Source organism: Leptinotarsa decemlineata, unplaced genomic scaffold (genome assembly GCF_025532065.1).
Source record: "Leptinotarsa decemlineata unplaced genomic scaffold, Ldec_3_MD MMD2_tig00000505_RagTag_RagTag, whole genome shotgun sequence".
NCBI classification, from domain to species: Eukaryota; Metazoa; Arthropoda; class Insecta; order Coleoptera; family Chrysomelidae; genus Leptinotarsa; species Leptinotarsa decemlineata.
Window position 1 is genome coordinate 15,339,165 of NW_027412549.1, and position 13,846 is coordinate 15,353,010.

The 13,846-nt window shown below is 33.3% G+C and overlaps 3 protein-coding genes and 1 long non-coding RNA gene across 6 annotated transcripts in view; 2 read left to right on the plus strand and 2 right to left on the minus strand.

Moving 5' to 3' along the window:
• Positions 1-389: 389 nt before the first annotated feature.
• On the plus strand, positions 390-1,275 carry LOC141481814 (uncharacterized). The gene is made up of 2 exons (XM_074174061.1): positions 390-673; positions 860-1,275. Exons 1-2 carry the CDS (start codon positions 593-595, stop codon positions 1,271-1,273), a joined length of 495 nt encoding a protein of 164 aa, XP_074030162.1. The 5' UTR covers positions 390-592; the 3' UTR covers positions 1,274-1,275.
• Positions 1,198-3,709, minus strand: LOC141481815 (uncharacterized). Its single transcript, XR_012465195.1, has 2 exons — positions 2,168-3,709; positions 1,198-2,108 (listed from the first exon to the last, which is right to left on the minus strand). It is a non-coding gene; the product is annotated as an uncharacterized lncRNA (long non-coding RNA).
• Positions 3,710-3,875: 166 nt separating this feature from the next.
• Positions 3,876-13,417, plus strand: LOC141481813 (uncharacterized). Its single transcript, XM_074174060.1, has 2 exons — positions 3,876-4,084; positions 10,609-13,417. The coding sequence occupies exon 2, from the start codon at positions 10,624-10,626 to the stop codon at positions 11,569-11,571; it is 948 nt and encodes a 315-aa protein (XP_074030161.1). The 5' UTR covers positions 3,876-4,084; positions 10,609-10,623; the 3' UTR covers positions 11,572-13,417.
• The window catches only part of LOC111511372 (protein tudor), a 57,021-nt gene continuing 47,963 nt past the window's right edge, over positions 4,789-13,846 (minus strand). For all 3 annotated transcript variants that reach the window (XM_074174059.1, XM_023167383.2, XM_023167382.2), the window contains one exon: positions 4,789-8,235. In XM_074174059.1, coding sequence (XP_074030160.1) covers positions 5,033-8,235 — 3,203 coding nt within the window. In that variant the 3' untranslated portion in view covers positions 4,789-5,032. The remainder of the gene's footprint in view (positions 8,236-13,846) is intronic.

Genomic DNA, 13,846 nt, shown 5'->3' on the forward strand with positions numbered 1-13,846 from the left:
AATAACGAAAAATTAGAAATATTTTCGACTTCTCCTTTGGCAATTTCAAAATATTCCTAATACAAGTCATAAAAAATTATAGAATTCTATTAGGTTGTTTGAAAAAGTTTTGTCCGTTTTTATAAGTTTACTTTGAACTGTAATATCTCTGTGAATACTTATTCATTTCAATTAAATCAGTGCACTTTTGCCAACGTAACATAAGTCGATTAATTCTGTCAACATAGAAATTTGTACTCGGGATTTTATGAAATCGACGAAGACCGTTTTTGCTTGGTAGGTACTAAATGGCGAAGGTTCTACGGTTCTACCGGTGAGAAAGTCTTCGAAGAGATTGAACAGTCGGTTGGCGAGAGGTCTGGGAAGTATGTAATTTTTAAGATGTTGGTTAACCTGGAATTCATGGATTTTGACAAGATTTGTCATATTTGGCGAGTATTTAAGTTCCGTGTTTAAATAAGTAAGGTTAAGAGTTGTGGTGTTTGGTGTTTTTGTTATTTGTATTTGTGAGGACGATTTATTTGGACAGAAATGGAAATGTTAAAAAAATAATAAGAAAGTTCGCTCGTCAAATTTTTCTCGGGAGGAAGAAATGAATTTAATACAAGAAATTGAAAAATTCAAGCATATTTTAGAATGCAAAACTACTAATAAAGTAACTAATGCAGAAAAGGTATGTATTACAACTACAAGCAATTTTTTGTGTGTATTTTATTTATTGTAGAATACATGTTCATATAATCGTAACCCTAATTTTACTTCATCAAGGGTGAAGGGTGTGAGCTTGAAATAATAAATTAAAACTAGTAGGTATATGTAGTTAGATACCTCAATATAAATAATTTAAATATGATTTTAGGAAGAGGCATGGGGCAAAGTACTTTCCAGCTTCAACTCCAGAAATCTACAAGTGAGAAGTATATCTCAGATTAAAGCAAAGTTTGATAATCTAAAAACGAAAACTAGAAAGGATATGGTGAAACAAAAATCATATATGACGGGAACAGGGGGTGGTCCCGCAATAAAAATTGATTTAGATCCTGTTACAGAAGCAACCCTAAATATAATAAATATGAAAACCAAAATAAACCCGTTATATAATGCAAAAGAAGATTATTATAAAAAAAAGGAGCTTCTTGAAAAAACAGTAGAAGCAGAGGAGAAGGAGAAATCAAGGAGAAGGGAGAGAGAAGAACATTTAAAAAAAATGACTTTATTGGATTTAGAAATAAAATTAAAAGAAAAACAATTAAATAAATTAAATGTTTCATAAAACTGATTTTTAATTATTATTAGTATTTACAGTCTAGCAAAATGTTCATTAATTATCAAATTCCTTATATTTTCTGCTACATTTGGATTATTTTCCATGGGGGGTAATACATCCTCATTGTCTTCCTCTATTTCATCTTCTTCAGTAAAGTTATCATTCATATCAATGGCAATGTTATGAAGAACTGCAGTTGCGACTATTACTGCCATTGTGGTTTTTAGTTTTAGTCTCATGCCAAACCTCAAAACGGGAAATCGTCTTTTCCATAAACCGTATTGACGCTCTACTACATTTCGAGTCCTTATTATAGACTCATTGTATAAATTTTCAGCAGGTGTTCTAGTTTGTTGTAACTTAGTCATAAGATATGGCTTTAGAGAATATCCACTGTCACCAATTAGCATATACTGACCAAATATGCCATTTTCGAATTTTTGCTTTACACCGCTATTATTTTCAATTATCTCTTATTTTCAATTTAGCATCGCTTATTGTCTGAACATTTAAATAAGATTTTCTACATCTGAATATTTCTGCATCATTTCCACCGGGAGAATCAATTTTAACTAATGTGCAATCAATTGCTCCAATGGTCTTGGGAAATGAAGCTATTTCATAAAATTTTTCAACTGCTTCTTCCAATTCTCGATTATTTTCATACATGTGAATGTGTTGTCGGGCTAGTGAGGCAATAGCAATAGACACCTTTTTGATAAACCTGCTAGCTGAACTTCCAGACACGCCCATAAAATCTGATACGATTATTTGCATATTTCCTGATACGTAGAATTTTAAAGTCAACAATAATTGTTGTAATGGTGTAATGCACCCACCTCTAAAAAATAAATAATTTTTTTTTATAATTCTGTTATTGATAAAAATTTCACAACTTACTTATTAGTAGGTAACTCAATTTGCTCTTTTATTTCATGTAGTAGATAAAAAACAGTTTGTTTTTTTAAGCGAATACGTTGGTAAAAGTCAAGCTCATCATATTTTTCGAAGCAGTCTGTTCTTTTCCTATACACTTTTGGTCTTCTAGTATAAATAAATTCTTCATCAGATGAACTTGATCTAGACGTTTCAAAATCATTCATATTATTCTGATCAACGGCTAAACGAACACAAAACTAGCAAACGTAGCGAGTGGCACAACAAATAACAATTATAAAAATTGAGGTTATGTTGTAGTTAAATTACACTTTAGCGAGTTGAAGTAGAGAAATCAACACTTTAACTTTGAAGGACGTTTTTGGCTTAAAGGACACTTTAACTTGGTTATGAAATCAAAAATATTTATTAAAGTATCATTTAAAGTTACCTTTAAGTTTCTTTATGAAATCGGCCGTTAAATGGCCGGCCATGACCGCAGCCCCATCATAGATCATAGGTTTGCGCAATTAACTTTTGCCTAAAATTATAGGTGTCACTCGTACGAATTAAAAAATGAAACAAATCGTCAGCTGTGCGCCCAGATGAAACAAACAGGTAATATCGGTAGTCTCATCAATTTCCATGCAAAAAAGAAACATTTTCAATCTCCTTGCTTATATTTTTCTTAATAATGTATGCCATACTGTCATGGTTTTTGAGGTGCCCGAAAAAACGCTACCGTTTTAAAAAGTGTCAAATTGTGAATCATATTTGCCCCATAACACGAGGTAATTTTTTTAAATCGGAGTATCCTATTTTAGACCACGTTGGGTATTCGGTTTGTACGGAAAATAAAACACAGGGCCAACAAAATATTAAATCCACGATTTTGTCGATTATCTTACGATTTATTTGAAATCAAATTTGGTTGAGGCCTTCCCAGAATTTTAATAATGTAAAATTTATTATCATGAGATGAAGACTTAAAATTATTTGTCAGCAACCAATCAACTATATCGTCAGATTTTTTAATTTCGTCCAACTCATCCATAATAAATGGAAAAAAACTTACCGAAAAGTGAAAACCTGAAAAAACCTTGAAATTGAAAGAAAACACTTTAAAAACACATTAAAAATATTACCAAAAGCACTGATATAATATAATACTGCCTGTTTTATACACGATTTACCGAAATATTTTTCATACCCGGTATCCCGTCCGAATAATTAAATTAAAAACCAACGCACTCGTACACTAACGGAGACCAATTGGAGGCAAGCCTCCTCTGACGCTATAATTTCTACAACTGAAGTTACAAATTGGGACGTATGTCTCTAATTGGATCGGTCTCGTGGAGCCTGTGTTTTTTAAAGCGGTCGGAGGCTTGGCTCCCTTGCAACGTATGGCATTTATTATTTCGGGTTGATAGTTTATTCGTTATTCATTCATGGGCGATGCGTTTGAGTTTTGTTGATGCAGGATACAGTGTGGTACGTACTATGTAGTGAGTTATAGTGTTTTTTCGGGCATATTATGTATTTATATTAAAAATTAATGGTAAAGTAATGATACCCAAGCATTTTTAGGAAAAAATAATCATATTTATTTGTCAATATTTTTTAATTTATTGCGATGAATAGCCTCAAATTTTATGGGGAGTCTAAGCCTCCTTTGCCTCCTCTGACGAGCCGCCGCTGTTTGTTACTGCAGTAACGTTAGTTACAAATAAAAGTGGTAAAAAACATAGAAATTTTAATTTTTTCATTATGATTTCCTACCACGTAGTAACGGCTACATCCATCAATTTGTTGGTGATTTTTTCAGTCTAAACCAGGGTTCTCAAATCTTCGTCCTGGATTACTGTAGGTCGACCACTTCGAGGTTCATCTTCGAGCCTGAACTCTCCAGAACGAAATTTCTCAAACCAACGTCGAACAGTGAGTTCATCAACATAATTATTGCCAAATGCCAGGTTAATTTTTGGAGCTGTTTTGGCAGCGCTTTGGTTCAAATTGAATTCGTAGAGAAAAATTGGCCAAAATTCGCTTAACGACATAAGCGGAAAAGAAGCAAAAAAAAAATTTGGAAAAAATGAACAGCATCAATGTACAGAGTTCAAAATTCTCAATTGATAAGTATATATCACAACACAGTAAAATATATATTTATTGAGATATGGAGCTACAAAACCACATGACATTAAAACGGAAAAAACTTTTGAAACAACATAATACTCGAATTACTATTAGTGAAATAAAATGAAAGTCATTTTTTTATGAAGGTTTTTAATCGACCTTCTTTGGAACTTTCTACACGTGTATGAAGTTTATAGTTTTCATACTGAAAATACCAAAACAAAGTCAATATAAAAACGTGAGATTTTCACTTTACACTTTACAATAGTGTGACATGTGTTCAACTATGAAACAGCTTCTTTAGTCGTGATATACATTAACGCAGGAAGCACTATATGGAAATTAGGTTAGTACTGAACACGCCGAAAGGAGCTATTTTATAGTCAAACACATCGCAGTTTAGTAAACTGTGAAAGTGAAAATCTCAACACGAAAGTGTTATTTAAATGGTTATAATGGATTTTCAAGTATCGCCCAATTCCTTCACAAAGAAATGAAACAAAACATCGAATGAAACATTTATTCATGAACGGATTAAAAAAACGTTTTCATTATAAAAAATAGAACTTAACAACGAACAAATCTTAAATACAATTTATTCTTAAATAAAATAGACTTCTATACATCAAAAATAAAATGAAAATATCAACATTATAAAACTTTTGAATTCTTACAATTAACATACTATAAAAAATTGAATCAAATTGAATCAGATCTCACTATTTCTCAGTGATTTTCAATCAATCAATCTCAACAGTCAACCTCTGTTTTTTCCTCTTCATTACTTCCCTTTTTCTCTCCTCCGAGGACAAGGTTCTGAATTTCTGAGATTATTTCACGAACCGTTTCATTCGAAGTTTCCTCAGCTGATTTTCTCAATAATCCTCCATCTGCACCAGCGTTCCTATTTTTTTTCTTATTATCTTCTTTAGCAGATTCTGGAATGCCTGGTTTCGCTAACTTTTTCCGATTCTCACTGGGTGGTAGACTCGATGGAGTACTCTTTTTGCAAGAGCCTGTCTTGACAGTTGACACTTTTGCAGAACTAGACGCCAGAGATGATTTTTTTGTCGTTTCTGAAGCAACAGCCTTAATAGATTTCTTTGGTAGAGGCTTCGATTCAATTTTAGCTGATGGTTGTTTGGGAGGAATATTGTCACCTATTTTCACTTTAGAAGACTGACTTACTTTGGAAGTTATCTTTGTCGTTGAAGCAGGTGAAGAATCTTCATCTTTTTTGGAGGCTAACACCTTTGCAACAGATAGTGAAACTCTGATAGAGGATTTGATGGAGGATGAGGGAAGAACTTTCTCGGATGATTTCTTTGGTATTTTTTTGACGTCACTAGATGGAGCAGTTCTCACCAGAGATTTTTTTGGTTTTTCTAATAAACTAGGAGGACGCTTGCACTTACTAGAGTCAGGAATTTGCGCATGTTTTTTTACAGCCTTTCCAGCTTGAACCCCAACAATATCATTAACTGAAGGAACTAAGTTTTCTTCTATAATTTTAGTGTTTCTGTCCTCATAATGTTTACTCGATGTAGTTCCATCCGAATACTCACATGATTCATTCACATCTCCATCAATACATGACTCCAGTTTTTCTGACTCTACTAATGGAGAACTCTCATTTTCAATAGATTTTGTTACGAGAATATCATCAATGATATCGTTTGTTATTTGGTCCTCTTCAGAATTGCCTACAGAGTATACCTGCTCACTATCCTTTGTGGCCAAGGGGCTTTTGCTCAAGTGTTGGAATTCTACTTCAAGTTGACCAACAGCCAAAATTGACTCTTCTATCAGACCTTGTTTTTGCCCGATCGAAATACTTCTGGTATTCTCCTCATTGTTATTTTTTGTGATTCCAGAACTATTCAAAATGGTATCATCAAAGTCCTGAACAATAACAGCGTCGGAATTTTGTTCTTCCAATAAAACAGTTGAAATCTCCACATTAATGAAAAATTGTGAATTTTCTTCAACAGGCGAGGTTTCTGTTGGGGAAGCCTCAGTATCTAGAGCCTCAGGATTTTCTTTCTCTTCGATATTAATAGAACATTCTGAATTTGGTTCTTGGGATGCAGAAGCATGCATAGTTTTATCAACTGGTGAATCATGGATGTCATCAACAGGCGAGATTTCTATTGGAGATGCCTTAGTATCTGGAGCTTCAGGATTTTGTTCTTTCTGTAGAACCACAGCAGAGCTCTCCTCTGAATCGATGGAAAATTGTGAAGATTCTTCTTGATATTCAGCATCACACATTGTTTCACTGATTGGTAAAATAGGAATTTCATCAACATGCGAGATGTCTATTGGAGATGCCTTAGTATCTGGAGCTTTAGGATTTTCTTTCTGTAGAACCACAGCAGAGCTCTCCTCTGTATTGATGGAAAATTGTGAAGATTCTTCATGTGATTCAGCATCACACATTGTTTCACTGACTGGTAAAATAGAAATTTCATCAACAGGTGAGATTTCTGTTGGAGATGCCTTAGTATCTGGAGCTTCAAGATTTTGTTCTTTCAGTTGAACCACAGCAGAATTCTCCTCTGTATCAATGGAAAAGTGTGAATTTTCTTCTTGTGATTCAACATCATACATTGTTTCACTGACTGGAAAAATAGGAATTTCATCAACAGGCGAGATCTCTATTGGAGATGCCTTAGTATCTAGAGCCTCAGGATTTTGTTTGTTCACTGAAACAGCTGCAGAGCTCATCTCTGTATCAATGGAAAATTCTAATTTTTTTTTTTCGGTTGCACCAGCATGAATCGTTTCATTAACCGGCAAAAGAGCCACTTTTTGAACAGACGAGGTTTCTGTTGGAGATACCTCAGTATCTAGAGCTTCGTAATTTTGTTCTTTCATTGTAACAACAGAAGAGCTCTCTACAATGAAAGAAGATTGTGAATTACTGACTGGCAAAATAGTAAATTCCTCCACTGGAGCAACAGCAGAGCTGATGGATTCACCTTCATGGAGGCTATCAGGTAATTCATCTAGATTTTGATTTTCACCTTTTGAACTTGCTACTGACGACTCGACAGAAGGCACATCAACAGAAACAGACGTTTTCCCAGTTTCTTCCATCTCTGAGATTTTGGAAGTGGGCAGTTCAAATTCAATATAATCATCATTATCTTGACGTTCTTGGTCTGAATTTGATAATAGGTACTCGACAGGTGATGCATCGTCTGGCGATTCTTTTACCTCAAATTCCTCATGGGTATCATTCTGTTCGACTTCCAGATTTGAAATATCTTCCGGCGACTCAACAGAAGAATCTGGTGATTCAAGACCTTTGAATGATTTTAGTTGATCACAATTTGCAGAATCTTCATCAATACTAGCATGTACTAAATTATTACTATGAAGTTCTTGTTTTTCAAATTCTTCGTTGATTTCTACCTGAGGCACTGATTCCTGAAGATTGGATGATGATTTAGTGTCAATATTCAGGGTTTGTATTGTGCTAGTTATACCAAACACTTCAACACTTTCAATTTCTGAGGGTTTGACATCAGAAATTTTATTAAACGATGATTCCTCTGCTTGATCAATAATTTCAAGAACTAACCCCTGAACAATTTCTGAAGAATTTACTGAATAACAAGATGTTGGATCAGAATGTGATACATCGATTTTGATTTCTTTAGAGTCAACCTCCTCTTTCAAAGATTCGTTTCCATTATTGTTTTCCACTGTATTAAGGGCATCAATTTCATTCGAAACTACATTATTTTCTACTTCATGAAAACCATTGTTCTCTATTTCAGTTTCTTTCTCTGTATATTTTGTATTGGAAAACAAATCAATGTTTTCAATTTCTGAAGAATCAAGTGAGTCGTTTTTAATTCCTCCCAATTTTGGTCTGATGTCAAAACCGTTCAAGTAGAGCCGAACAGTGTTTTTATTGATGAATTCAATTTGGAAGAGGGTAGAACCTAGAAACAAAAAAACTACAGATTATTTTGTGAAAAATATGAAATTACTCGGATAATGTTAAATGATGTTGTAAGAAAAAATATGACAAGGTTAAAAATGTTCAGAGTCACCGATTCAAGCTGTTAAGGAAAATATAAATATGTTTATTAGTTAACTTTTGCACAAACATTAATGAGGGTAAGTGGTTCCAAGCAATAGTTAGGAACAACTCTCAGACAAGTTAAGAATTTTTTTTAGATGCATTATTGAAAATATTAGATATGGCATTTATTCCGTCAGTTATTTATAATCAACAATTTTTCCTCATTTTATGTCAAGACACAAATATTTCAACTATGGCGACCCTGCAAATACATCAAATCGTTATAAATTCATTTATTCCAATGTTATGTCATACTGAAACTACGAATGAAAATTTGAAAATAACACTAGGATTAAATTTTTGATAAAAAAAAGTTGTCAGTCATATCAAATTTCGCTTATGAAAGGTTAAGCTGGAACCTCTAGCTTGAAATTACACCAAAACAGGCACTTTTCTCAAACACCAGAACTGCAAAACTTTTCTAAGATGATGAGTTGAAGAAAACCAGTTTTCATCTATTGAGGACGCCAACTTGATTGATGAAACGTGCGTCGAGAAGAGTATTGCAGTTCCGGTGTGTAGGTTTTTAAATTTCGTCACGTGATTGGTGTGACGTCACATGTCCCTAAACCCTGGCAAAATGATGAGACAATTTCACTGATTCTTCTAAAGAAAGGCGAGTACTCACCTAAAGATCACCATGATGTAAGTTTTGACAATATTTGTTATTTATATTGAAAGTAATTATTTTTCACGTTTTCAAAGACGAGAATGAGGTTAGAAAGTAACAGTAACATGTGTTGGGTCAAAAAAGATTTGCACTTGTATTATTTTAGTTGGTATTAGTAGTATTTAGTTAGTTTGTCTGGTATATTACTTACATGGATGTCTTCACATTTTAAAATTTGGTAGAACAGAATTTGTATTTGTTGCGAACAAATTGGCGACCGTAAAACAATCAATTCGTGTCAAATTCGAACTATTTGCCTAAATGAATCCACTTTCCATAGCAGAAAAACAGGAAATCAAGAAATTTTACATATATATTTGCAAAAAATTAAGCGTCATTAGAAAATACATGGGATTTTGCGCTCGTATCCGCCTTGTTCATCTACTGATTCGAATTACTCACCGAACGCGCGTAAGCTTCTGATTGGTCGACGGCAAAAGTGGAGGTCTGAGTGAGCTTTAAAGATCTAAAGCCCAATTCACACAGAATGGACGTCTGGCAGAGATGAGGCGTCCATTCTGTGTGAATTGGGCCTAAGGTCCAAAAATCGCCAAATTGGCCTGCTCAAATTTGCACGTGTTTTTCCATAAGAAATGAGCCAGAACTCCTATAGCTGCATTACTGATATTTGATTACTACTTATGAAGTACTTTCAAAATACATTTTTTAATTTATTTTGTAAACATTTGAGATTACATAAGATTGATTAGAGGCCGTTGTTCATATAAAAGAGGATATTGTAAGTCGGAATTTCTTAACCTAAAATACACTACTAATGATGGTTGAGAATGTGTGAATGATATTTATGTGAATTATTTATTTCCTACAATCCTAATAATTTAGAAATTGAAGGTTATATAAATGAAAACTATTGGCTCCAACAAAGAGTTCAGTAGAACTCCACAGAAATGTTTACTATCAAACTTCTTTTAACACCCATATTATTGTCTATTAGTAAGATTGGATCATATCAAATGCTCAACTTAGATCAAAAGCTGAGAGTTCGCATATACGTTTTGGATCCAACCAGAATAATTCATATTTTAGCATAACGAATCCTTGGGTTGAATTGAAAGGGGCATATTTTAAGGAGATTGGGAAAAATTGGTTTTTGTAGAAAATACTTTCGTTTCGAACTTAATTGCTTTCTTTTTATCCTCCTTTTGGATCTTTCCCACATTTTTTGTATTGATATGAATAAGTAGAAAGTCAAAGCCATTTCCTTCTCAAATCCATAGAATATCAATATAATTCAAAACTGCACGAATTTCCATAACACAGTTCCAAAGATTGAAATTTGGAATTGGATGAAAAATACAGTTACCCTCCTCAATGCAATTTCAAATATGAATTCAAGTTGTCAATCCAACGAAATCACTTTTCTCACACACTAGAACACTCTTCTTGACACATCATTCATAAAGTTGTCATCATCAAAGAACATATACTGTTTATTCAACTCTAAAGTGAGTCTATTTATTTTTTACAGGGTCAATACCTCACATAAATTTTAAGCAACTTGAATTATACCCGACAGACATTAATGTAATTTTTTTTCAGAGGAAAATCTCGCAGATGGCTCTCGTTCGTCCTGTAACTGGACTTTGTGTTAGCCAAGTTCCATTCCGGGTTATTTCCCCTTGTCCAACCAAGACAGCAGTATGTCTGGGACTCGTGAAATTTCATCGTGGCTTCACTGCATATACTGAAACATTGTCCAAGAGAAAGATTTTTCAACTAGTACGGGCTCTAAGCTGTGGTGAACGTAGACCCAAGTGGAAAAACGCATCCCATGTACCAACAAATACCATGTTCATATATTCTATGACCGTTCTCCAGAGTACGTCAAGCGACAGCAGACTTTTTTGGTCTACGAAATCGGATGTGTTGCATGTTGTTAGTAACGTTAATCGTTCTTGTAGTCTAGCGGGAGATTTTAACATCGATTTCATGACTGAAAGTAACACATGCTGTTCTGTGGAGGATCTGCTGTCATCCTATGGATTACATAAAACAACTGTAGAACCATCACGTGTAACATATAGATCTCAAAGCTGCATCGATAACATATTCACAAACACAATTTCTGAAACGAACTCTCAAACAGTAAATTTACATATGTCAGATCATATGGGACAAATACAAAATTTGTCTCAAAAAGATGAAAGAATAAAAAATCACATGGTGACAGCGAGAAACATAAATATTAAAAAGATTGAAAAATGCAAAAAGAAATTATCAGAATTGGATTGGACAACATTACTTGAAAATCGTGATCCCTGTACAGCCTACACATGCTATCATGATGCATTTCTGACAATATATGAATCATGTTTTCCTATAAAAGAAAAGACAAATAAAAGAAGAACAAAATCGTCAAAATGGTACACTGAAGAACTGAAAAAGATGAAAAATAGATTGGATGCCTTAGACACAATAAGGAAAGTAAGATCAGATGAAGCATCAGAAAGAGCTTATGTTCAGTACAATCACGATTATAATAGAAACAAAAAAGAGGTATAATGAAGAGTACATTGCACAGGCTGTCGACAAAACTAAAGCAATATGGAATATTATTAAGTCTGAAACAGCACCGAATATTACAAAAATCAACAAATCTAAACTCATGGCTGATGAGTTAAATGACTATTTTGCAATGGTAGGATCAGAAACGGCAAGTAAAATAGGAAAAATCAATGTTCCCGCTATTGAAATGCTGAGAAATAATAATATAGATAATGTCCGATCAATCTATTTTTCTGAAGCGAATGAAAAAGAAATTAAAGAAATTTTAAATGAAATTAAACGTAAACGAACTGAAGATATATTTGGAATTTCAACCACAATTTTGAAGGACTTAGGTGATGTAATAGCGCAACCTATTACATTAATAATCAATAAATGCATAAACGAAGGGGTGTTTCCAGATGAACTAAAGCATGCAAAAGTTATACCAGTTTTTAAAAAAGGGGAAGATATTCCAAATAACTTTAGACCCATTTCAATTCTACCAGTAATATGAAAGATTTTCGAAATGGTAATCAAAAAGAGATTAGTCCAGTTCTTTGACAGTTCAGCATTTTTCAACAGCTCTCAGCATGGATATCAGCAAAGAAAATCTACAATGACAGCAATGATAGAGATTATTCAAAAAATCATAGATGCCATTGATAATCAAGAGGACTCCCAGATATTAAGCTGTGACTTGAGTAAAGCTTTCGATACTGTTGACCATGAAATACTGTTAGAGAAATTATCATATTATGGAGTGAGAGGAATTTCGTATAAACTGCTCAAGTCATACCTGTCAAATCGTTTTTAATCGACATGGTGGAAAAATTCACTATCTCAGACAATTCCGGTAACTCAAGGAGTGTCCCAAGGTTCTATTTTAGGGCCAATTCTGTTTATCATCTACACAAACGATCTTCTCGAAAATATCAAGGTTTATGCATCAAGTGCATATGCAGATGATACAACTTTTCTAGTTAAAGGCAAAGATGAAGGTGACATGAGACAACAGACAGAGCAAGTTCTAGCCGAAGCAGATATTTAGTTTACAGCAAATATACTCCTGCTAAACAAAGAAAAAACTCAAACGCTGATGATGTCAAGCAAAAACAATAGAGGAAAAATCACTAAAATTCCTTGGAATACATCTGGACTCAAAACTAAATTGGAAGGTACAAATAAGCAAAATGAATAAGAAGCTTAATTCAGCAATATATTGTATAAGGAGAATGAAAACAATTTCAACACATCAAGCGGCTAAAATAACCTATTTTTCAAACTTTCACAGCATAGCAATTTACGGAATCCTTTTGTGGGGCACAAGTTCTGATTCAAACAAAATATTTGTTCAGCCATCAGAATTCTATGCGGACTTGCACATAGAGATAGCTGCAAAGAGGCTTTTCGTCAACATAGAATCCTCACCATTCCCAGTGCATATATATATATAGTTGTCTAAAATATGTTCACGCAAATCCAGAGATGTTCTCAAAAAATGTACTCAATCATTCCTATGATACCAGAAATAAAGATTTACTGCAAGGTCCTCTTCATCGATTAAAGAAAACACAGCAAGGATGCGATTATTGGGGCGCAAAATTATAAAATAAAATTCCAGACTTTGCAAAAAAGAAACACTCGAATGAATTCTCCAACTGGCTGAAAAATGTCCTAATAGAAAAATGTTTCTATTCAATAGAAGACTTTATAAATGAATAATACATGTACTACATCTCTTGTAGGTTTACATGTGCATGATAATTTTGTATATATTTATTTTATTTTGATCTGTGCATCTCTGTGTATATGTATTTTAATTTCAATACTAAGGAAATAATGACGTTGTAATGTTTCATTTACAATGAATAAATTGATTGATTGATTGAATATACTTTTTGTCACAATAACCCCTTATAAATGCCATCCTTTTCATTTTTACTTATCGAAGTGAACATGATATTCTGAAAGCTACTTTCATAATCAGTTTTTTGATAATTTGATCCAAACCAATATTGGTTGAAACGAAACAACTTCAACTCATTGTATGTTTCGAAAGTTATGGATTCACAAAAACACTTTCTGAATGTGTTTCCTAATTAATTCATCTGCTTTAATCAATAATTGAATAATATGTATGTGCATTGAAATGTAAATCACATGTTTGTACTGAATATCTTGATGATCTCGATGTAATAATGTGATATCGTTATCATTACCGTCTAATTCTCAAACTCTAACATGTTTGTAATCTAATTTCAGATGTGTTAATTTATTTTAATGAGTATGT

What these genes read in the sequence shown, in the direction of transcription:
- LOC141481814 (XM_074174061.1), top strand. Translation starts at nt 593, where the DNA reads ATGAATTTAATACAAGAAATTGAAAAATTCAAGCATATTTTAGAATGC. An exon ending in AAGTAACTAATGCAGAAAAG is followed by an intron (nt 674 to 859) that starts GTATGTATTACA and finishes ATATGATTTTAG; the next exon opens with GAAGAGGCATGGGGCAAAGT.
- LOC141481813 (XM_074174060.1), top strand. Translation starts at nt 10,624, where the DNA reads ATGGCTCTCGTTCGTCCTGTAACTGGACTTTGTGTTAGCCAAGTTCCA.